This window comes from Microplitis mediator, chromosome 9 (genome assembly GCF_029852145.1).
Source record: "Microplitis mediator isolate UGA2020A chromosome 9, iyMicMedi2.1, whole genome shotgun sequence".
NCBI classification, from domain to species: Eukaryota; Metazoa; Arthropoda; class Insecta; order Hymenoptera; family Braconidae; genus Microplitis; species Microplitis mediator.
This window is the reverse complement of record NC_079977.1, coordinates 17,384,432-17,409,678: the sequence shown is the minus strand read 5'-3', so window position 1 is coordinate 17,409,678 and position 25,247 is coordinate 17,384,432. Positions and strand designations below refer to the sequence as shown.

General features: G+C 28.1%; 1 protein-coding gene, 1 long non-coding RNA gene and 1 other non-coding gene across 3 annotated transcripts; 2 read left to right on the top strand and 1 right to left on the bottom strand.

Moving 5' to 3' along the window:
* The first annotated feature begins 1,276 nt into the window (after positions 1 to 1,276).
* Positions 1,277 to 24,591, top strand: LOC130674430 (protein farnesyltransferase/geranylgeranyltransferase type-1 subunit alpha). The gene is made up of 5 exons (XM_057479755.1): positions 1,277 to 1,522; positions 19,209 to 19,563; positions 21,161 to 21,361; positions 22,711 to 22,894; positions 24,419 to 24,591. Exons 1-5 carry the CDS (start codon positions 1,384 to 1,386, stop codon positions 24,509 to 24,511), a joined length of 972 nt encoding a protein of 323 aa, XP_057335738.1. The 5' UTR covers positions 1,277 to 1,383; the 3' UTR covers positions 24,512 to 24,591.
* On the bottom strand, positions 4,226 to 6,601 carry LOC130674431 (uncharacterized). Its single transcript, XR_008991043.1, has 3 exons — positions 6,392 to 6,601; positions 5,668 to 6,238; positions 4,226 to 5,585 (listed from the first exon to the last, which is right to left on the bottom strand). It is a non-coding gene; the product is annotated as an uncharacterized LOC130674431 (long non-coding RNA).
* On the top strand, positions 13,114 to 13,187 carry Trnai-aau (transfer RNA isoleucine (anticodon AAU)). Its single transcript has one exon. It is a non-coding gene; the product is annotated as a tRNA-Ile (tRNA).
* Positions 24,592 to 25,247: the final 656 nt, after the last annotated feature.

The following is a 25,247-nucleotide window of genomic DNA, read 5'->3' as shown; positions in this document are numbered from 1 at the left end:
GTGTCAGACATCAGACAAATTTAAAATAATTCATAAATAGAGTAAATAATTAATAAAATGCAATTTTTAAAAAATGCGCATTTATAAAATTTTGAAATTACCAAGTGCATTTTTTATAAATATTTTTTTTTAATATAATAGTTGGTATTCATTAGTTTGCGACCAACTTGACAACAAATTGTCAACAATTCTGGCTTTTGCAACTTTGGGCAACAGGTTACCGCCAACTTTCTGAGAAAGTTGGTTCCAGTGAAGAGCCGCAATTCGAAGACAGGTTTCTGAGAAATTGAAGGCAACTTACCGTCAACTTATTGGATTTCCAACCTTTGGAAATACCAACTTTTGTGCGGTCAACTTGTCGTCTAATTGCGGCTGTTTAGTTTGACGTTTGACGCCAGTTTCTCGCCATCTTGGCTATCAGAGCATTTTTCATGTTACGTTTTGTTAAAATTTTTTGGTAACTTTAACAAAACTTTTGAAAGTTTACTTTTTAAAAATTCTATTTGTCATGATATTAACATTTTGGAATAACAGAAAGTCGACTTGGAACGGACAATTAAAAGCTAACGATAAGCGAGCCTGGTCATTTAGGGCAAGCACTTTAGAATTTCATCAGCAAAGCATTTAAATTTGAATTATCTCAGCTAAATCTCAACTATAATTTTAGTTTATAATATCCCGAGTAGCCACTTTAGCTTGAAATAGACAGTAATTTGCCATTAAAATTACCTAAAATTTGCTGCCCGAATTTGCAGACAATTTGACACCAAAAGTTGTCAAGAAAAATTAACGGTTAATTTTTGCTCAATTTAGAGGTAACTTGTTACTAGAAAAAAAAAGTCGGTAATGTTCATTCTTACCATATCAGAAAATAAGCAAATTTGTACATAAATATGTCTACAATTTGAGGGTTAAAAAATACTTTACAATTTTTCAATTCAAATTAACAATAAACTGATATAAAAATTTATCTGAAAATTGACCAAATATTTTTTTTAGTCAACTTTTGAAGTGAATTTGCAGTCTAATTCCGGTAGTAAATTTACGTCAAATTGTATAGAAAGTTGTATGTAAATTGTCATCAAAAACGGAAAAGTCCGAAGTTGACGGAGATTTGACGAAAAATTCAAAGAAACTTTTGTAAGTAAATTTTTGCTAAAGCAAACTGTGTTATTAGAGATATTATTTAAAAACTCTCGATTCCTGTAATATCGATAGGTATTCAATAAATTTTAAATTTCTAAATGCGCATGCGTGACCGCAACCGCCTTTTTGTCGAAGACAAAGAAAGAATAAAAAAAAAATATAGAGTTTTGTTGACCAAGTTGTTGATTTTTCTAAAGTTATTTAATTATTTAATTAGGATAAATATAAATAAAAATAATGTCAGATAGCTCTGATGAAGCTGGGGAAGACGGTGTCTGGACATTATATAAAGATAAAGATGAATGGAAAGATGTTACACCGATACCGCAGGATGACGGATCACATCCAGTTGTTGCTATTGCGTATTCTGACAAATGTAAGGTTACAATTTTATTTAGTTTTTTTTTTTATTGTTTACTTTCATTGATAAAAATTCATATAATTGTTAACATTTAATTGAATTAATTTCATCAGTATTTCAATTAACAAAAATTCTATTTTTTAATTACTGACATTTTATTGTTGGTGATATTAAAGAACTTAAATTATTGTAGTGAATTCTGACAATCGGCGATTGTTGATTTTTTTATTTAAAAAAATAAGATTTCAAATCGAGATCCAGGATTTTTTTTTATTCTTAAAAATGAAGAAATTAAAAATATTATTGGAAAAAAAGTTATTTATTTTTACGCACAATAAATTTTGAAAGTTCTTTGTGTTTCGAAATTCTTTTTTTTTTCTGTTGAAGCTTTCGTTTTTTACTTAAAAATAAAAAAATTGTTAATTATTTGATGCTTTCGCAACCGTAAAAAAAAAACATTGTGATTCTGAATGTATCACAGCAGGCACTGGACAATTTTTAAAAATTAAAAAAAAAAACAAGTAACGAAAGCAGAATAAAATTTTTTTGAATTTACACAAAAAACATTTTTTAAAGTTTTTGAAACGGAATTTTTATGATACTGTAACTGACCACGATCCTGAAGTTAGCAGACAATTAAAAATTTTTGGATTTTTTTTTGAACAATTAAATTTGAAGAAAAAAAAAACAAAAATATGCACATGTACAAAATTTAAAAGACTACAAGTGCCATTTAAAAAAATTTTTTTTTTTTATAATTTATCGTTTAAAGAAAGATTCAAAATTCAGTATCATAATTAGCCGACGACTAATAATTTTTTGGTTTTTTAAAAAACGATAAACCATAAACAAAAAAATATTTGAAAAAATTGCGCCTGTAGTTTTTTTTATTTTCTAGATGTACATATTTTTAATTTTTTTTTTTCTTCAAATTTAATTATTTAAAAAAAAAATCCAAAAATTTTCAACTGTCCGCTAACTTCAGCATCGTAATTTTTTATGATTCTGAAGCTAACAGACAGTTACTAACTTTCTTTTTTTTTTTTCCAACAAATTAATTGCAAAAATAAATAACTAAAAACATGCACTTGTAGAAAATGAAAAAAACTACAGGTGCAATTTTTAAAAATATTTGTTTTTTATAATTTATCTTTCCAAAAATTATTAGACGTAGATTACTTCAGTATCATTTCTTTTTTATGTTTTGTAATTGTTTATGAGAAAGAAAAAATTTTATTAATTTTTATTACTCTCAGTATCATGAAAAATTAACACTAAGAAAATAATTTTAAAAATTTATATAAATAATTTTTAAAAATCCTGGATTTTTGAGAAAAATTATTTTAACGAATTCGTAATTTGTTTAAAAATTTTTTTGATTATCAGACATCTGATATTTTGAGTATCAGAAAAAACTTGAAAGTAAAATATTGAGACAATCAGAATTTTTTTTATTAAAAAAAAAAAAGTTTATTTTATACAACAGAATTTCATGACAATAAAGTTAGCAGACAATTAACAACATTTTGATTTTTTTTAACAAACAAATAAATATTTTAAAAAATATTTTGAAAAATTGCACGTATAGTTTATTAAATTTTCTACATGTGCATTTTTTTAGAAATATATTTTTTTTATTATTTATCTATTTAAAAAAATTTATTTAAATTTATAATCTCTGCTTACTTTACTGTCATAGAATTTCCTGTAAATTTTTTATTTTTGTAATTAATTTGTTGATCAAAAACGAAAAAACAAAAAATTACAATCCATAGGAATGACTTGGAAATTTTGATGACCATATAAAATTAAAATTTCCAATAATAAATAAAATAAATTACTAAATTATCAACCTTTCACTAGTAAGTCCCTTATATATTTTATAGAATAAAATAATTCTCAAAAGTGATTTATCTGAATAGTATATTAATTGAGCTTTATTTTGATTTTTATAATTATTGATAAAATATCATATTACAAAATAAAAATAATTGAATGCGTAGAAAAATATTTTAAGTAGTCAGAGGCCCAGTTATGGACCATGGTCTGGTTTCTAACTCAGTTTTTTTTATTCCAAAACTAAAAAAAATTTCCGAAATGATAAAACATATCGTTATCATAGAAAATAATGTCTTGTAGAATTAATAAACGAAAATAACAAAATAATAATAACTTATATTCTATTAAATATATTTACAAGTATTTTACACACCATCACAACCAGTACTTTTATTATTATTCTTATAAGTAGGAACAGGATCTTTGCTTTTATTTAAAAATAACAATTAATAATTACTGGTGTCAAATTTTGGAATTACAGTGGAAATATTGGCCGTATAAAAAAATTTTTCAAATAAAAGTTGTAGGAAATTTGATTTTCTAGAGAAAATGTCTCTTAGTATTTTTTTATACGACCAATATTTTCACCGTAATTTGAAAATTATGATTTTAATAATTAACAAAAATTTTAATAATTCATCATGAATCTAAATTTTGGAATTACGGTGAAAATATTGGTCGTATAAAAATATTTTTCAAATAAAAGTTGTAGGAAATTTTATTTTCTAGAGAAAATGTCTCTTATGATTTTTTTATACGACCAATATTTTCACCGTAATTTCAAAATTAAGATTTTCATAATTAACAAAAATTTGAATAATTCATTACGAATCGCAATTTTGGAATTACGGTGAAAATATTGGTCGTACAAAAAATCATAAGAGACATTTTTTTTATAAAAATAAATTTCCTACAACTTTTGTTTAAAAAGTTTTTTTATCAGACCAATATTTTCGCCATAGTATTAAAAATTTGAACCATTCATTTCGAAGTTAAGACAAAAATCTTGTCCATACTTATAAGTTATGATGACTTTGGCCAGTTTTTTAATCCGAGATTTTATTAATATTCCTAGTATATTTATATATATTGTAAATATAAAATACCAGCAATTAAATAATAATTAACTTTAAAATTAATAAAATCTCAGATTGTAAAACTGGCCCATGATAGTACGAATTTTCTCAAGTCCAATAAACCTCCTATTGATTAAATTTAAATTTACGTTTTTACATTTAATACCCAAATGAATGTCAATGTATAATGTAGAATTATTACAAGTAATGACAGCAACAAAAGAGCCCTAAATCTTTAGCTATATCACACGCGATTATAATTAATTGCCGGCAGATGAATCTTATTATCCTTGATTGAGTTCTCTAGTCAGTGCCAGTTTCATAGACCTCTATATAATTAATTTATAAAATCACCAGCAAATATTCACTTTCTCTCACTACATTTTTTTGACCCTGCTTTTTACTGTTTCACTCTGCGATAATTGAATCTAAGACAGATCTACATTTCCATCAGTCTTGTGGATCCTAGGAGATATTTTCTCTCATACTTCAGCCAACCAGAGTATTATTTTTCTTAATGAAACAGTTCCGACATTTCCTGATCTTGCCCCTCGTAAATTGAGATTCACAAGTAACTTTTCGTGCCTAATCCCCTGGTCTAGATTTTGAAGTAGAAATTACTTTAGGTGACGAACGAAAACTTGAATGCCTCCAACTTTGACATCTATTAGCTTCCAAAAATTGTCACTCGCAAAATAAACTTTTTCATACCAAGTCTAGGAAATTCCCAGTGTTCAAATATTACTTTGATTTCCATGAATTTCTGGCAATCGATGGACTAAATGTCTTTCAGTTCACGAGTTTTAGTTCATCTTCCCCGATAACAAGTTGATGGTAAGCCGGAAGTTTCAACTTACTGCTGTTGAATGTAATAAGTTGGCGCGCGTATCAGTTGATGTCAACTTGCTGGTCAATTTAAAAGCAACTTTTTGTTCAATTTTATGCAAGCGATTTGCTGGCAACTTTTTGTATCAGGCTGCGGCTGTACAAGTATACCATAGCAAAGTTGTAGTTCGTTGTATAGAGACTGTGGCTGCCAATGACAATATTTATGATCTCAAAGTCAGTGGAATTTTGTGTCCTTGTAAGATTTTTATCTTTTTTGAATCCTGGGTCAGAATATTCTTCAATGGTTACAAATAATCAACAGGAGGTTCATCAAACTGAAAATTTATTTTCATTTAAATCCTTAATAATTTTAGTTCCATATAATTTACTTTATATTAATTACAGTAAGCAACTTACATATTAATTTTGATCGAGATTAATCACTGACAGGCTGTAATTTAATTGTATATCGTTTTTTCCATCGAGCTAACCAACCGGCACTCGCCTTAAAAGAGGAATCGCCTAATTCTTCACTCAATCTTAATGCTTCTTTTTTAATGGAATTACCAGTGATTGGAATATTATCAGCGCGGTTTTCACAGAACCAAGCAAATAGTCTTTCTTCCATCTCTTCATTAGCAGCACTCCTGCCTTTCTTAAGTTTTTTATTGTGATTATGAGCGTTAAATTCTTTTATTTTTGATTCATCTCTAGCCCATCTACACAGTAGCGACTTATCAATATCTAGTTCCTCGCTAACTTTATCGGTAGATTTGTATTTAAGTAATTTTATAACTTTCAATTTTTCTTCATACGAATAACTTTTCCTTTTTGGTTTTTGTTTTATTGTTATTGTTTTGCAATTGTTTGTTGATTTTATTGTCGAATCTTTCAAAACAATCGAATCTTTGTCATCAAAATCCTCGGATGTCAAATTTGTTTGAACCGCAACACTTTTCAAATTTTTTGATTTTCGCACCATGATTATCTGTCAATAAAATATGCATTCAATTATTTAAGTTATTTGTAACACACAAAATTCAAACAAGTCACGGAGTTTAAGTTTGAGGTTACGTATATTTATTTATATGTATATTTGTAAATTATAACAATGAGTTGACATTAAATTATTAATACTTACCACTCATTAATACTTGATATTGAAATGACTTGATTTCTCTGATGATTTATATATTAATTAGTATCGAAAATAATTAACAAAACTACAGAAATGAAATTCGTGATATTTGTGTGTATTGTATTAGAGATTATAACGAATGCTTGGCGACCATTCATGAATATAAACACTCATGCGCAGAGAACACGAGAATTACAGTCGACGAGTTGACTATCCAATATTTCTACCCGCCATAAGACTTTTCCCCCAGTCGGCAGTTACTTAGTCCAAACAGCTTCCCCCACTTAGCCATTTTAAGAGTTTCGTACAAGAGCTCATTATAAGCCTTAGTTAAGGGGATACCCTACCGGACTTCTTTCTCACACTCAGAAAAATAAACGGGACTATTTTTGTTGCACTCGTTGAGTAAATGAGAATTTTAAAACAATTTTTCTCGGAGACGAATTAGAATTTTTGAAAATACGAAATTTCTAGCTCTTTGTTAAGGCTTTAAAAAACGCTAAAGACTCTCTATTTTATGTTTCTAGTGTTTGTCCGTAAATTAAATTGAATTGAAAATCGGTTACCGTTACCCCTTAAGGAGGTTCGAGCGAATCTAATGCAAAAAGAATTTTCAAATTTTTAAATTTGAAACTTAGTATAGAGTAAGTGTGGGCACACTGATAGAGGGATTTTTTAATATTTAATAAGCCTTATTAATTGTTAATAAATAATTTTTTAACGTGAGATGATTTAATAAATATTTATTTATTATAACAGTTGACAAATCATTTATTAATAGTTAATAAATCATTTATTAAAGACAATTTATTTACTGTTAATAAATATTTATTAACTATTAATAAATATTTGTTAATTATTAATAAATATTTATTAACTGTTAACAAATTATTTATTAAGAGAGTTAAATAAAAAGTGATCATAAAAGCTCTACTTCGACACTTTTTGTAACTTTATAACTTCAATAAATAATAGAATTTAATTAAATGAGATCGATTTACAGTTTTCTTATAGAAAAAATAGAGAAAATAAAATGAATCATAAAAAAATAGTTGTAATAAATTACAGAATTTTTTTTTTGGGGTGAAAATAATTAGGGTAACATAAATTAAAATAATTTACAATGTAAATTAAAAATATTTATAATTAATATTCGTTTCATTGAAATTTTTTTATTTTTTTTCAACAACAAATATGCAAAACATATAACATGTATGACAGTAAATTAATATTTACATAAATATATCTTAAATTAAGTTACGACGATAAACAATATGCTAGATGTAACATGAATTTCATTTTATCACTACTATTTTCTATGATTCTTTCAGAGTATCTAAATCAGTTATATCATGCTCTACAGAAAAATGAGAAAAACTATATAACTAAAATGATAATTATTTTTATATTAATAAGTTTAAAGGTTTCTGATATGTATGAAGACTTTGATCTTATTCGATGAATTTTACTGACTCATCAACATTGGATATAGTTCACCTAGACCCTATAAATTTAGCAACACATCTATTTCAATTAATTTTTAAAAAACTTTATGGGTCACTTGAAACTTTTTTATTTAAAACTCAACACAAAAATATTTTTTTATGTTCAGTACTTAGTATCGTATCTTTATTAAGATAGGTTACAGCGTTATTTGTTTATGAACGATCTTCGTGATGCATCGTAAAAAAAGACATATTCACTCTAACAATAATTTATTAATTGTTAATCAATATTTGTTAACTATTAATAAATATTTATTAAATATTAACAAATATTTATTGATATTTAATAAATGAAAATATTACATCTAAATAAATGAATTTATTAATATTTAATAAATTCTTCTATCAGTGTATTACTGCGGTTTTTTTGTAGGTCTTACTTCAAAAGCAATTTAATGAAGTATATTCCAAGAAATCGATAATGTTTTTTTAATACCCAAGTTGCACTTATTATGAACTTGAAAAAAAATCAACAATGAGATAAACTAATATTTTCTTTAAACAATAAGCATTTTAAAGACAAGTCTATATGCATGTATTACTGCGGGGCCTAAAGTAGCTTGTCCCTATTACTGCGGGTCAATTACTGCGAATGACCCAATTAGGGCGTGCATATTACTGCGGCTAAATCAATTACGGAAAACTTCGGGATTAGACAAAAAATGAAATAAAACAAGTTTGAAAGATAACTATTAGCTTAATAAAATAATTAATAAAATTAATTAATATAATAACAGATTTATTTTAATTTATAAAAGTAAATATGACAAGGAAACACCGCACAGTACAGTCTACTGATAACTGTTTCGGACTCATATGGAAACTCCAATTTTATCACCATTGCAAATTTGTGTAAAATCGATTATTGTAGTCTTCATCAGTAAAAAAACTCAATGAGGTAGTTGATAATACTAGTGAACCATCCTCGTATCTAATACTCTGTTACCTTAGCCCGGGTTACAGATAAATTTTCAGAAACTCTTTCTGAAACATTTGAATGACGTTTTAACAAACTTTCAAGCTTAAACCTTCCTGGTTTATTATTAGGGAATGGGGTTTCCCTTTTATCATTGTCACACAGTATTTTTAAGTTTTCAACCAATTTATTTTTTGCTACTGGGAAACCTTGTTTACAATAGTAAAAAATTCATTGAACTAGTTTATTTTCTCCTTCATAACTAAGTACAGCTGATGGTCCAGGTGGTTTGTCACTGTACTTGTGAATTTTTCTTGCTCTTACCATTGATTTCGGTATATTATATTTCCTAGAAACTTCAGCAACTTTCATGTCTCCTAGAATTTCAGCTAAAGCTAATTTTACGTCAGTTTTATTATAATTATATCTTGTTTTTTCGATCACTTTAGATCTATTTTTTTATTAACCTTCTGTTTATTATTAACTTAAGGCATTGTTGATTTTTAACAAAAACCAACTTAATACACGCACAATTTTTATAGGTTAAAATAAAACATTTTACTACCGCAGTAATGCATACAACTAGAGCCGTTTCTTCTACTGCTGGCTATTAAGAAAACCACAGAAATGCATACATACCCAGTTTATTGGTACAAATTACTGCTTCCGTAAATGAGTAATAGTAATTTATCGAAATTCAATTTTTATTGAATTTTCGGTATTAAACAAAGGTTATCTTACTTCTGTAAGCAATAAATATATAAATTGAGTCATTTATTTGAGAAAAAAGGACCTATTAGTTCCACGTCTTTTCGCGCAAGAACTCACAAAAAAGGCATAATATTCAATCTTTATCACCCGTCAATTTTAATTCATTAATAACAAATTCAAAGTTTATTGTACATGTAAAACTACTGTACAGTTAATTTCTTTCAGGTTTCAATTGTTAGCAACAATTTTTTTTAATCAACAAAACTCAGTTATTGTTTATTTATAATTGAAACAAAATAATCTGCACTAATACCCACACCCGCAGTAATATCACACTTACCCTAAGGTAAAAGCCCCTATACCCGCTCGCTTTTCATTGGAGTGAGATTAAATCATTTAATATAAATTAATAAATAAAATGAAAAACCATATTTTTTTTTTGTTTTTTTTTTGTAATTTCAAGTATTCGAATAAAATTTTAGTTTGAAGAATAAAGTTGATAATGAATTATTGTTAATTTTTCAAATAAGGTCTTTGAGTGTACCCATAGTCACTCACTAAAAGTTGTCATGTACCATTATTCGATCAACACATGGCCCTATAGTCGCTCAAAGACAATATCAATTAAACTATGATAAGTTTATTGATTTGGAAAATGATTTATAAATTATATTACTTTATTTTTTCATAACATAAAATTTCATAAATTTTAGAAATATATTCAATAAGATAAAGTTATAACACTTCTCAAAAAATTTGACGTAACTTAAATTTAATCCAACGAATGAACATTAAGGTAAAAAAAAGTCCATTCGGCAGCCGAAATGGAAGGTAGATTTTTTAATTAATTTATATAAAAAGTTTCATACATACATATCTTGTGATTCATGTTAGTGTATAGTCATGATATGAAATTAGGCTCGTTTTCTGAGGGTAAGGGTAAAAAAGGACAACGACTATTTTCGATTGAGAACTTCAGGTAGTGATTTGACAATATATTATATAGGTAATGTACCAAACTAACCTTCACGTAAACGAAGTATAGAAAATTTAATTAGTATGCGATCATGATTGTAATCGCTATTACGATGGCAAGACCAGCTATGATTATAGGACGTACAGGTAGGATTGAAATATCATAATTAATAAAAGAAATACTTTTAAAATATAAAATAGCTGTGAAATTTACAGGTTATTTTGTTCACAATAAAATACAAGTGACAAAATTGTATTAAAATGGGAAATGCATAAGTTACGGGGAGTGAAAACCATATTTTTAACATTTTTTGATTCTATTAGAATTTTCAAGGCTATCAAATTATTGAAAGAAATGGTCAAAACATGAAGTTTAAGGTGAAAAATTAAAGCTCACTAAACAAGCTTTGAGATACTTTTATTGAAATTGTCTGTCAGTTTTAGTTTTAATGTTATAACTTCTACAGTGAATACAAACTGATTTTTTTGAAAAATCATGAACATTTCAAACAGCCATTACTTCAAAACTAATTGACTGGTATAGCTCATCTTCAAATTTGATCAAGATAATCGCCTAATAGAATAAGTTTAGAAAATTTCATTAAGAACCGATAAGAACTGTAGGTGCTATAGTAATTACAAGACCAGTGATAATCATAGGGCATAGAGGTACATTTAAAACGTTATAAGTATAAGATTATAATGGGACATGCATAAGTTATGTTAAATGAAAACCATATTTTCAACATTTTTTGATTCTATTAAAATTTTCAAAGCTATCACATTATTCGAAGAAATGGTCAAAACATAAGGTTTAAGGTCATAAATTAAGGTTAAAGCTTATTAGACAAGCTTTCAGATACTTTTTACGGAAATTGTCTATGAGCATTAATTTTAAAATTATATGAACTTGAAAGTGGAGAAAAACTGATTTTTTCGAAAAATCGTGGAAATTTCAAACAGCCATAGCTTTTAAACTACTCGAACGATTTAGCCCATCTTCGAACTTAACCGTGATAATCGCAAATAGAATGAGTGTAGAAAATTTCATTAAGATCTGATAAATACTGTAGACCCAATTGTGTCCTCAAAACTGCGTTATATCCCATATATATTAGAGGTGGGCAGTTCCGGGCCTGTATAGTTCAATGAACTATGTCTTTTGTCGGTTATGTATCTGATCGTACCTCAAAATTCACTTGAGCATACTCACTAGTTCTTTTTTGTCCGCCACTGCCGTCATTACCAACAAGCAGTAAAGCAACAGAATAATTTTTGATTAGTGATTTCTTATGGTACTTTGAGTTAAATACCAATTATAATTCATTCTCTATTTAGTATAAAATAATTTAGTTCGCCGTGAATGTGTCTTAAACACATAGGTCGCATAGTATGATGTTGTGTATGCTAATATTTTGCATGGTTACGTTCTAAAAACTGAACCTTCATGAGAATTAAAAACATTGAATAGTTCCACGGATACGATTCCAGGAAATAGTTCCTTTTCGCTCCGGAAACGTTCCAGGTTCAATCCAGAATGTTCCCGGAACTACCCACCTGTAATATATATATATATATACATACATATATAAATTTTTTAACGAATGGTATTTTTGAACCCTACTCGACTAATTATGATAGGTTGTGACAAAATTCCTTGAAAAATCGATCATGAGAACAAATACAATAGTTAGATTTTAGAAAAATCTACCTAAAATGCAGATAACGAATTTTTAGGAAATTTGATTTTCTACAAAAAAGCTCCTTTTTGTTAAGTGGCTGAAGTTCTTTGTTCACGTGAGATAGAGATTTCATTAATTTTGTAAATAAAATATTTATTAAACAATCCGACCAAATGCCTTTTAACTTATCGAGGCAAATAGACTTTCTCGCTAACATTAGAAAATCATTTGAATTCTATAAATTGGAAAACGAAACGTTTTTTTAAAATTTATTTTCCCGCCATTGAGAACTGATCGATAATGGGCAATATATGCGTTAGTTTGTTCTGATACTCACGAAGAACAAATATATGTCATCCAGCTGCAGAGATAGAAAATAGATTCCATCAGATAAATGATTTTCGTCAAATAAATTTACTTTGCTATTTTAAATCATCGCCACCCCCAAACAAATCGAATAATTACTAATATTTATGAGATTTTATCAACATATTGACTGAAAATATTCATAAATAATAAAAAGTCTGAACTGTACTATAATTAGAAACATGGAGACTATATATCTGTATATAGTATGTATATAGTCTCCATAATTAGAAAGTACATAGTAGAAGTTGATACCCACAAAAATTTGCAAAAATAAATTCATATTTTTGTTAATTTCACTGGCACTTTATATAAAGTATCGAGGCTAGAAAAAACATTCAAATTTATTAAAAATCGTGAAAAATTAATAATCAAGAAACTAGTAGTAAAATAACCGATTTTTTACCATAATCATTGTTTTTTTTTATAAAAATTTGTATAAAATGAATCGTTTCATAGTTTCGAAAATAGTCAATTTGGGTCTAGTCAAATTTTTTTTCTATTTATAAATGAAATAATATAAGTCGATTATTCGACTTATCTTGTTCCGTAGAAAAGCGTAGTTCAGTTGGCTCATTAGCTCAGTTGGTTAGAGCGTCGTGCTAATAACGCGAAGGTCGTGGGTTCGATCCCCCCATGAGCCATATTTTTTTTTTTTTCTGAATTCAATTTTACTCTTGCCAATAACACTTTGAATAGTTCAAAAATTAAATTTTGTTTTTGAAATAGGGCACGTAGACCATTAAATAGATGGATTTAACGATTCCTAGTGGTTATTCAGTAAAATCTATTCGATTAATTAGAATCTACGAGAAATTTACCTGAAAATGACATCAAGATGCCCTTTGGATTAATTAGTCACTGTACAAAAATAATCCAATTCATAAATTTTTTGTCAACAATTGAATTCTTGTGAATTTATATACAGCAATAACTTTGTAACTTACGGCCTCTCACTATTACGAATTTTCTCATTTTTACAACCTTTGCTTAACCCTAAACTACCTAAAAAAATTTTCGAACTACCTAAGACCCTCACTTACATCTTGTTCATAGTGTGTGTGTGTGAGTATGATTATTAGATTTTATGAAGTAGTTGATCATGTTATGAGATTTTGAGGGGCAATGTAGACATGCAAAAATTGTAGGAAATATGTTTTTTTATATGAAATTTATCATATTTAATGAAAATGATGAATAGATTTTAACACTATGAAATGCTTCTATAGTCCAGTCAGCTTGAAAATAAACAGCCATTTTGTAGGTGACTTCCTTATAAGATGATCTAATTAAAAAATTTTTTTTAAAAATATGCCAAAAAATATTTATAAAAAAGTTGAAAAATATTTATGCGAGGATTGCTAATTATTTATAAAATAGTCTTGCTGAGAATAGCTTTGAATTAATTAAAATTTTAAGATGTGTGTGACGAATAAAATGAGCAAAGATGCTTGTGTCTATGACAAATATGTATGTAGCTAACGAGATGTTACTTTCATAATTTGGAATAATGGACCGTAATTTGAGTTTGGCATCAATTGAACTATGCATTTTTAGAATTTTGAATGAAAAATATTTTTGTCTAGCTCTAAACCATCCAAATTGACCAATGCATTATACACATGTTTGTAATATATAATCAATTTTAAGTTATTTTTTTTTTATTAGACTTTAGCACAACCCATTTTGCCATTACTTAAGTTTTAAATTACCAGCAGAAATAATATTATTCATTAAACAAATAAATATTTAAAATTTTTAATGTTATTTAATACATGAAATTATTATTTTTTTCTAATAACAAAACGATTGTGAGAAATTTATTTATTTAAGAAAATATTTATTTGACTCATTATTGCACGTTGTAAAATTGAATAATAATCACTTACATGAATTTCGAGAAGTGAAAAACTCAATATTACTGATAAATTTTTTTGTCTGCGTTTACAGACACTAACGATCCCTCACACCGACATACCCTTACTAGCTCCAGGTCTATCGAGACTAATACTTTAATTGCCCCTTAAACTATTGCGACGGTCCCTTACTGAGGCAGTACTGTATTCATAATTTATCATAAGATGCTTTAAACTATTGAATATCATAGTTCAGAAAAATAATATAGATAATTTAAGAGTGTGCAAATCTCGTTAGAAATAAATCGAATCGAATATAACTATTCCACTCTAGATTTTCTTCCGATTTTCGGGAATATTTGGAAGAAAATCGAGAGAAGGTTAAAAAGCGTGGTAGTTGATGGTGAGGATACGTCTGTGTGAATGTTTTGTGTATTTGTCCAAGATTAAAGGATCTTCAAGGAACATAGTGTAACATCCTAACATCTAATATTTATTATTTCAATCATCATATTAATCTATGAAATATAGTCATAACTATTTTAATGATTCTATGTTGTTAACAACAGTTTTAATTATGTGTACAATTATTTATTTCATTAGAAACAAGTAAACAATATGTCCTTTATAAAAGTACTAACATTACTTAAACTATCGTTACAAACGTTAATTGACAAGGTACTTATGTTATTGCTTTCATACAAAATACTATCAAAACTAATATCAACCATTTTTTTATCACAAACTTCTGAAAAAATTTCCTTTAAAATGTTGATAGCTATTTTATTAGATCTTAATATTTCCTAAATAATGCAAAAATAGTAAGAGAACAAGAGATAAAAATCGCCGCTGAGAGTGCGAGTGAGAACCTCGGTTTGTTTTTGATACTCTTTGCTTTGTCTTTAATTATCTATAAATTACTCGAAAACGGAAAAATGAGAAATAAAAAAATTGTACGTTGTAAATAAGTAACATTTTAAATAGCAAAGATTAGTATGTTAAGATCATAGTTTATCAATTATTAATAAATTTTGAGTACATTGCTTATTATTCACGAACACTAATGTAGTGTCGGGTGAACCAGTAAAAAAAGGGTTCTTCGGGCGGAGCTATAACGCAGTTTAACTTAACAATAACATGAAGAAAAGGTCAAAAAGAAGAAAAGTAAATGGAAAGCAATTCGCAAGTCTATTGTAGGGTAAGTGTGGGTGTTACTGCCGATTATTTTGTTTCAATTATAAATAAACAATAACTGAGTTTTGTTGATTAAAAAAAATTGTTTCAATTATAAATAAACAATAACTGAGTTTTGTTGATTAAAAAAAATTGTTGCTAACAATTAAAACCTGAAAGAAATTAACTGTACAGTAGTTTTACATGTACAATAAACTTTGAATTTGTTATTAATGAATTAAAATTGACGGGTGATAGAGATTGAATATTATGCCTTTTTTGTGAGTTCTTGCGCGAAAAGACGTGGAACTAAAAAGTCCTTTTTTCTCAAATAAATGACTCAATTTATATATTTATTGCTTACAGAAGTAAGATAACCTTTGTTTAATACCGAAAATTCAATGAAAATTGAATTTCGATTAATTACTATTACTTATTTACGGAAGCAGTAATTGGTACCAATAAACTGGGTATGTATGCATTTTTGTGGTTTTCTTAATAGCCAGCAGTAAAGAAACGGCTCTAGTTGTATGCATTACTGCGGTAGTAAAATGTTTTATTTTAACCTATAAAAATTGTGCGTGTATCAAGTTGGTTTTTGTTAAAAATCAACAATGCCTAAAGTTAATAATAAACAGAAGATGAATAAAAAAATAGATCTAAAGTGATCGAAAAAACAAGATATAATTATAATAAAACTGACGTAAAATTAGCTTTAGCTGAAGTTCTAGGAGACATGAAAGTTACTGAAGTTTCTAGGAAATATAATATACCGAAATCAATGATAAGAGCAAGAAAAATCCACTAATACAGTGACAAACCACCTGGACCATCAAGTGTACTTAGTTATGAAGGAGAAAATAAACTAGTTTAATGGATTCTTTACTATTGTAAACAAGGATTCCCAGTAACAAAAAATAATAAATTGGTTGAAAACTTACAAATATTGTGTGACAATGATAATAGGAAAACCCCATCCCCTAATAATAAACTAGGAAGGTTTTGGCTTGAAAGTTTATTAAAACGTCATCCAAATGTTTTAGAAAGAATTTCTGAAAATTTATCTGTAACCCGGGCTAAGGTAACAGAGTATTAGATACGAGGTTGGTTCACTAGTATTATTAACTACTTTATTGAGTTTTTTACTGATGAAGACTACAAAAATCGATTCTACACGAATTTTCAATGGTGATAAAATTGGAATTTCCACATAAGTTCGAAGCCGTCATCAGTAGACTGTACTGTGCGGTGTTTTCTTATCATATTTATTTTTATAAATTAACATAAATCTGTTATTATATTAATGAATTTCAGTAATTTTTTTCTTAAGCTAACAATTATCTTTCAAATGTGTTTTCTTTAATTTTTTGTCTGATCCTGAAATTTTTCGTTATTGATTTAGCCGCAGTAACAGACATGCAGTAATTGGCACGCATTAACAGGGGCAAGCCACTTTAGGCCCGGTAGTAATCCATGTGTTACGTGTGAGCTTACACCTAGATGTTTTTACTGATGCGTAACCGATCTTACCGTACCTAGCTCAGCGTCTCTAGAAATTTAATAGGATGTTATAAAGGGTGTGGGTCGCTCAGTGAAGGAATGACTTATATACGTGAATTATATAGATATTTGTCTATTGGGCGTCCCCAAAATATGGGAGTACCTAAAAAAGGCCCTGAGAGTCTCTTTTACAAATCTAAGATAGCCTAAATAATACGGATACAAATACAACATTTTTACTCGACAATAGTGGCATTAACATATTCTTATAGTGATCTGTAATACTAGCGGTAAAATAAAGGAGATACAATATCTATGCGCGAGCAGACGACTATTCGAATCAGCTGAACTATGGTAACTAATTCCTTCTTCTGCATTTGCATCTTCTGCCTCCAAAATATCACTCCGCCGTTTTCCATGTGAGCTCTTTTCTGCTGCATAAGAAAATATCCTTCCGTAGTCTCCAAGGGAACTCTTTTCTTCCCACAGTCCAAACTGCTGACCCCGTAAAACATTTGCTCGTCGCGTTGTCTTATAAAAGTAAGACTTGATACGACTAATGTAATGCGATATTTATGTGCAGCTGTATAGCGCCTAATGGAAGTACAATCAAATATATAACTTTCTAAACTAAAATATATCTATTTATTACTTGTTAATTATTATTAGACGGATGGGCGTCAGCCCACCCGTCACAATATGCATATAGACTTGTCTTTTAAATGCTTATTATTTAAAGAAAATATTAGTTTATCTCATTGTTGATTTTTTTTTAAGTTAATAATAAGTACAACTTAAATTTATCGATATCTTGGAATAAACTTCATTAAATTGCTTTTAAAGTTAGACCTACAGAAAAACCGCAGTAATACCCTCACTTACCCTATTTGAAAGTGTTCGAATCATTAGTAACTTTTTTAAATTATTCGTAACTTTTCGAATTATTCGATTTGAATTCAAAAATTAAGATCAGCTTTCAAGTATCACATTTTTTGAAAGATGTTGGTTTATTTCACTAACATTATTTAAATAAAAACAAATCTTTATGTATATCTATGTATGATTTTGTACCTCTTATATTTATACTTTAACTATTTACATAAATATATAAAATTTTATCCTTAATTTATGATTATGTTCAAAAGAAAAAACACATCAAATAAATACTAAGAATTAGGAATCCATGGTCGATATTGTTTATTCCCGATGAAAAAAGATTTTATACAATTGTATAGAATTATATATCAATTATATATGGACTATATATAATTATATATAGACTATATATAATTGGATAGAAAAAATGGCCCGATCCAATTGTATACAATTTGTATAGAAAATTGTATACAATTCTATACAAATTGTATACAATTCTATATAATTATATACAATTCTATATATTGCAATTATATAGAAATGTATATAATTATATAGAATTGTATATAATTTGTATAAAATTGTATATAATTATATAGACTTGGATACAATTTGTGTAGAATCGTATACAATTTCTATACAGTTATATACAATTGGATCGGGCCATTTTTTGTATATAATTTTATACAATTGTATAAAATCTTTTTTCATCGGGTTCTTCGGGTATAGGATGTTAGTCAAAAGGGGGTTGGTTGCAATGAGTTTGACTGAGAGCGTACGTGTCATGAATAAGATATTCTTTCTTATTGCTATTAAATAAAGTTATCCTAATTATTGAGGAAACTGAGAAGTTAAGCCTTTCCCAATCATCTGTCTCAAGGAGTATCGGTGAGAACTGTTTGAGGATAAAACCAATCGCAGTTCTTACAATTACTAAGGCTGTGTGAGTAACGGTTTAATCGTATTAGTGCATACATGCATCCCTTTCTACTATTTTCTCTGCCCCTTCTCTACCATAAACAGGCGAGCGCTCTCTCACTTTAGGATGAAGACGTACGACTCAAATTAAGAATAGAGACTCAGGGTCAACCGGGAAAGAGTTAAAATATTTCTATACCCTTATTTCCAATAAAATAACCAAAAGTAATTATTTCATAGATTAGTATCCGAGTTCTATCTAACTCTGAAAAAATTTGAATTATTGAAAAACGTATCACAATTTAAAGTCATTTATGCTAAAATAATTAAAAAAATTTCTAGTTCGAGATGCATACGATTATTTTCGAGCTGTCTTGAAGAGTGAAGAAAAAAGTGAACGTGCATTAGTATTAACAGCTGATTGTCTTTGGCTTAATCCTGCTAATTATACAGTCTGGCAGTATCGACGTGATATTTTAAAAGAACTTGGCAAGGATTTGTATGAAGAGCTTAAGTATATTGACTCAATGATTGAAGTTAATTCCAAGAACTATCAGGTGTGGCATCATAGAAAAGCTATTATTGAATGGCTGAGAGATCCGACTTATGAATTGGATTTTACTGCCATGATTTTAGAAAAGGATGCCAAAAATTATCATACCTGGCAGCATCGACAGTGGTGCATCCAAGAATTTAAGTAAGTTTCTTTATTCTTTTCCTGTAGTTGAGGAAAATAGTTCAAACCAAAACAACGTATTTATATAATTATGTAGTATATGCACAGAAAAAAAAATCTGAAAAACGGTTGACCCCGCGGGTTAGCCCCGAAACTTCCCGCTGTTTTCGAACTCAAGGAGTTCGAAAACACTATTGTCGATACATGTTCGAGAGCTTTAAGCTCGACAATACCTTTAAATGCGTTTCGTATTAATCGCCGAGGATTCGAGAAATTGAAAACAATCAATAAAAATTTGGAAAATCCAAAAGTGCACGCCTCGAACGCTCATATGATAATAAAATTAATTATTAATGTTTTTTCTTTATTACAAAATTTTTTAATAAACATCTAGACATTCCTTATTTTTTTTTTTTTTTTAATTTAGTTAATTGGATAACAGTTGGCAAGTCGATTTGTCACACGATATAATAAAAAAAAAAATCATCTGATGGTAAAGTGGAGCCCTACAATATCAGCAAAGTTTCATGATAATCATGCCTACTTATATTTGTGAGGGAAAAATGGCGGATTAAGCATTAGTAAACATAATCAGTTTTCAGTTTTTAATTGATAATAAATGAACGAGAAGGACTACTGTAGTAATATTTAAAAGGCTTCTATTCTACTAAAATCTGAAGCTATTGAAAAAAAAAATTTGACTGATTAATTGAGTTTTTCGAGAGATATCTTGCTCACACACGGACATCCCAATTGACGTCCAACTAGTCTCATGTTAAATAATTTTTTTCTTATTATAGTGTAGCTTAATAAAATTTTTAATTAAATCCAAATTATTCTTTAGAATTTTCTCTAGACATTGGTGTACTTTTTTTTCCGCAGAGGTGATTTATGAAATTAGCAGAAATGATTAAAAGTAGGAAAATCCCGTTTTCGCGACGTCGATTATAGAGCATAACCTCTCCCGCTATCGCGTCGGATATTAGAGTCAGATGTTTGCTATTAGATGCATAGAATGTTGCATAGAAAGGCGTATTCCCTGATATGAGAGTCAGGAAATATATGTTGCTTAAAGGGTTGGAAAGATAGCATGATAGTGTTGTCAAGGAAGCGTAAATTAGATGATTTTTATTCGTTCGATGCATCGTAAGATGTGTGGGTAGGCGTGTTTCAGGAATATTCGTCGCTATGACGGTTAGAACGTTAGAAGGATAGTATGATAGTGTTACTGCCGAAAGTGTAAGTGGGATTATTTGCTAGTCGAGAAGGAACGTTGCGGTTAGCTCGCTATTTTCGTAAGGAAAGTTACAATAAGCGTGTAGGGACGAAGGTATCTTTTAATCAGGTACCCTAGTATTTTTCAGTGTATATATATTTTTTATGAGTTAATCCGATGCACCACCACCGCTAATTTTTATTTTTTACAACGCGCGTTACCGATCGAGTAATGGTAAACCACAACCTTTAGTGAGCGACTATGGGTACATTCAATGACCGTATTTTAAAAATTAATAGTAATTAATTAACAACATTAGTCTTGATATTAATATTAAATATTACATTCTAACATTTAAATACATTATTAAAATATATATGTTTTGTTTTGTCAATTACTCAGATTATGGGACAAAGAACTAGACTACGTTGAAGAACTTTTAAAAGATGATATCCGAAATAATTCAGCCTGGAACCAAAGATATTTTGTTTTGAACAATACAACTAAGTTTGAGAATGATGTTATTCAACGTGAAGTGGATTTTGCATTAGAAAAGATATCGATTGTCAAAGGAAATGAAAGTGCCTGGAATTATTTACGTGGGTAAGAACTTTGATGCCAAAAAAAAAAAAATTTTCATCGAGTTAATTAATGAAAAATTAATTTCTTAAGAAATTATTATACTATTCCTTATATAAATCCGATTTTTATCTTATATAATTATTAGGGTGGCCCAAAAAAACCGACTATTTTTTTTTTCAAGTCTCTAATGAAAATTTGTTGGTTTAAGATGTTCCAAGACGCCTCTCCAAAAATCAGCTCGATAAAAAATTTTTAAGAGGTCGCTCACGAATTTTGAAAATATCAAAAATGATTGAAATTCGGATTTTTTTGTTCTAAATTTCTTCTTTCTCGTGGCAGCTATAGTTTATATTTATGAAATCATGACTACCCTGAAAATTTCAGCTCAAAATTAAAATATTTAAACGTCGCTCAAGAATTTTGAATGTTTCCGAGTACTGTCTCTTGGATGTTTTCGAGCGACCCTTGAATATTAATAATAAACCTCAATTTTTTTACCATCAATTTGTATCATAATGAATAAAAATACAACCCGAGAAATAGAAATAATAAGTTATTTACATACTTTTTCATTTTTTAATTCAATTTTTAGGTTTTTTTGCGTATTTAAAACTTACCCAATTTTATTGTTTAAGACTGTCCTGTATATTTTCGGTTATGCAAAAGTTATATTTAAGTGAAATGACAGTAATTGAGTTATAAAAAATACAAAAACTAATTCAAAGTATTAGTTACATATTATCAGTTAATATTCAAAATTCTTGAGCGCCGTTTAAAAATTTGAATATTAGGCTGAAATTTTCAGTATAGTCATAATTTTACAGATATAAAATATTGTTGCCACGAGGAAGAAAAAATTCAGAAATAAAAAATCCGAATTCCAATCATTTTTGATATTTTCAAAATTCGTGAGCGACCTCTTGAAAATTTTTTATCGAGCTGATTTTTGGAGAGGCTTCTTAAAACATCTTAAACTAACAAATTTTCATTAGAGACTTGAAAAAAAAAAAATAGTCGGTTTTTTTGGGCCACCCTCATAATTATGCATCTTTTCAAATAGAATTAGTAAAGTGTTTTTTTCCGATTAACTTTTCGATTTCTGATAAACTTTTAATCGGATTCATACGGAACTTTCCGATCAAACTCCATTAGAATTTTCCAGTCGGATTCAATCGAATTTTTTAATCAAGGAGGGAATGCAAAAGTTATAGACTCGACTGTAATTAAAAAGATGTATCATTTGTTTCGTAGAAATAAATAGTTAATGATTTGATTACTTCATAAAACAAAAATTTGATTTATATATTGAATATTTTTTAATTAGTATTATAGTAAAGGAATAATTAATGTATTATAATTAAATGTTTCAGAATCTTGATGCATGATAAAAAAGGTGGATTAGCTTACAATGAAAAAGTCCTGAAAAAATGTGAAGAATTATATGCTAATGGATGTCGTGTTAATCATTTACTGGCATGTATTATTGATATTTGTCAAGCAAGGCACCCAAATGATAGTGATGGTTCCTTCTACAATATTAATCGTGCAATTTCGGTACTTGTTAATTATTTATTATTTTTTTTTTAACTTTCCGTTAAGAAAATTGTAAATTTTCAAACAGCCAGCAAGTCATTTTTTTCACCTCAATTTTGAAAAATCGAACTTTCTGAGAGATGTGTTGGTGTGTGGTTGGGTGTCGTTAATACTTGGAACTGATTGGCTTTTAAGTCGATTGGTGGAGTAGTTTACAAGTCATACGAAAAATTAAATTTAAAAAAATTTTCTGTTGCATAATACGTCAATCGCTTGACCGATTTTGACGTTTTAATTAGCAAATTCTCTGACTTAATATTTTTTAGTAGTTGATTCCGTGCAATTCTTAAATAGTAATAGTTAAATAAAAAAACATTATTTGAGTAACCTAGACAAAAATATAACAGTGTTTATATTCTACTCACATCTCTACACAAGGGAAATAGCCTCAACTCTGCTCACTCACAAATTTACTCAGCCTCAACTCTACTCATATTTTTTTCCACTCAGGTTTAATTCTACTCAGTTATATCTTTACTCAGCTACAGCTCTACTCACTCACAACTTAACTCAGCCGCAACTCTTTTTACAGTTTTTTTCTACTTGAGTTAAACTCTACTCAGTTATATTACTACTCAGCTACAGCTCTACTCACTCATAACTTTACTCAGCCTCAATTATACTCACATTTTTTTACTCAAGTTTAACTCTACTTTGTTATATCTTTACTCAGCCTCAACTCTACTCACAGTTTTTTTTTACTCAAGTTTAACTCTACTCAGTTATATTTCTACTCAGCTACAGCTCTACTGACTCACAACTTAACTCAGCCGCAACTCTTCTTACATTTTTTTCTACTTGAGTTAAACTCTACTCAGTTATATTACTACTCAGCTACAGCTCTACTCACTCGTAACTTTACTCAGCCTCAACTCAACTCACATTTTTTTTACTCAAGTTAAACTCTACTTTGTTATATCTTTACTCAGCTGCAACTCTACTCACATATTTCAGCCTATCGATAAAATATCAATTCTTTGTGAGTAGAGTTGAGGTTGAGTAAAGTTGTGAGTGTTTAGAACTGTAGCTGAGTAGAGTTAAACCTGAGTAAAAAAAAAACTGTGAGTAGAGTTGAGGTTGAGTAAAGTTGTGAGTGAGTAGAGTTGTAGCTACTTCCCTTTAGTAGAGATGTTTTGAGTAGAATCGTAATATTGCCAAAAATTTTGTACACATACTAGATATGGAATTGATTTTAAATGAAAAAAAATTTCAAATTACTTTTTTTTCGAATAAATGAAAGATTTTCTGCAACGGAGTTAGACAATTTACTAATTAAAACGTCGATTTGTTTCAGCGAAATTTCCAATTTTTTAGTCCAATAGTTTTTTGAGCTCGAGAACTCGGAAACAGCGGAAAGTTTTAAGGTCGACTCACAGGCACAAACGTTTTTCATATTTTTTACTTTTTTGAAAATTTTCAATTTTCTTAGCGGGAAATTTAAAATTCATTGGCAATAATTAAATCAATAATTTCTTTATGTTTCAGCTTTGTAAAGAATTGTCAGAAAATCATGACAAAATTCGAAAAAGATACTGGGATTATATTGTTACACAATTAACGGAAAGTGTTAAAGTTTAAATTTATTTTTCGAAGGTGATGCGCTTAAGTGAGTCAGTGATTTATTTTTTATTTTATTTTAAAAGTATAACTTTTTTTTTTACCAAATAAATAAATTAAAATAAGTTGGGATTGCAAATAAAAAAACAATAGTTATTAATAATCAGTGCGGCATTTATCACATTAATGAAATTAATAATAAATCTTATGATATAGAAAAAAAGTACACAGGGAAAAAAACACAAGTAACATTAATTATCTATTTATTTTATAAAATACTTCAATACTTCCATTTACAATGATATAATAATAATCATTAATTAATTCTGAATTGATAACTAATTAATAAATATTTAATTATAATTAATAATTGATACAATAATTATAATTATGCAAAATAAGATTAGCGAGTGGATTATTTATTATTTTTTTAATCAAATTCTCGATAAAGAAACAACTCTCCCCTTTTCCATTTAAATTAACTCAGCCTTTTTTCCACTTTTTATTTATTTATTTATTTTTTGAACTTTCATCGGTTCCCTTTTGTCCAGAGACAGTTTATTATTATTTTTTTTTTTATTAATTTACCGAAGTTGGGTAATTAACAGGCAGTGTTGCAATAATTGTGGTTTAATTTTTTTTTTATTGAGTATAATATTTTACTGTCAATCAAACAATTTTTTTTCTAATTAATCGTTTATTTCTGCGACCAAATACAGAAATAGAAAACAGGAATAATTGACTTTCTGTTAAGTAT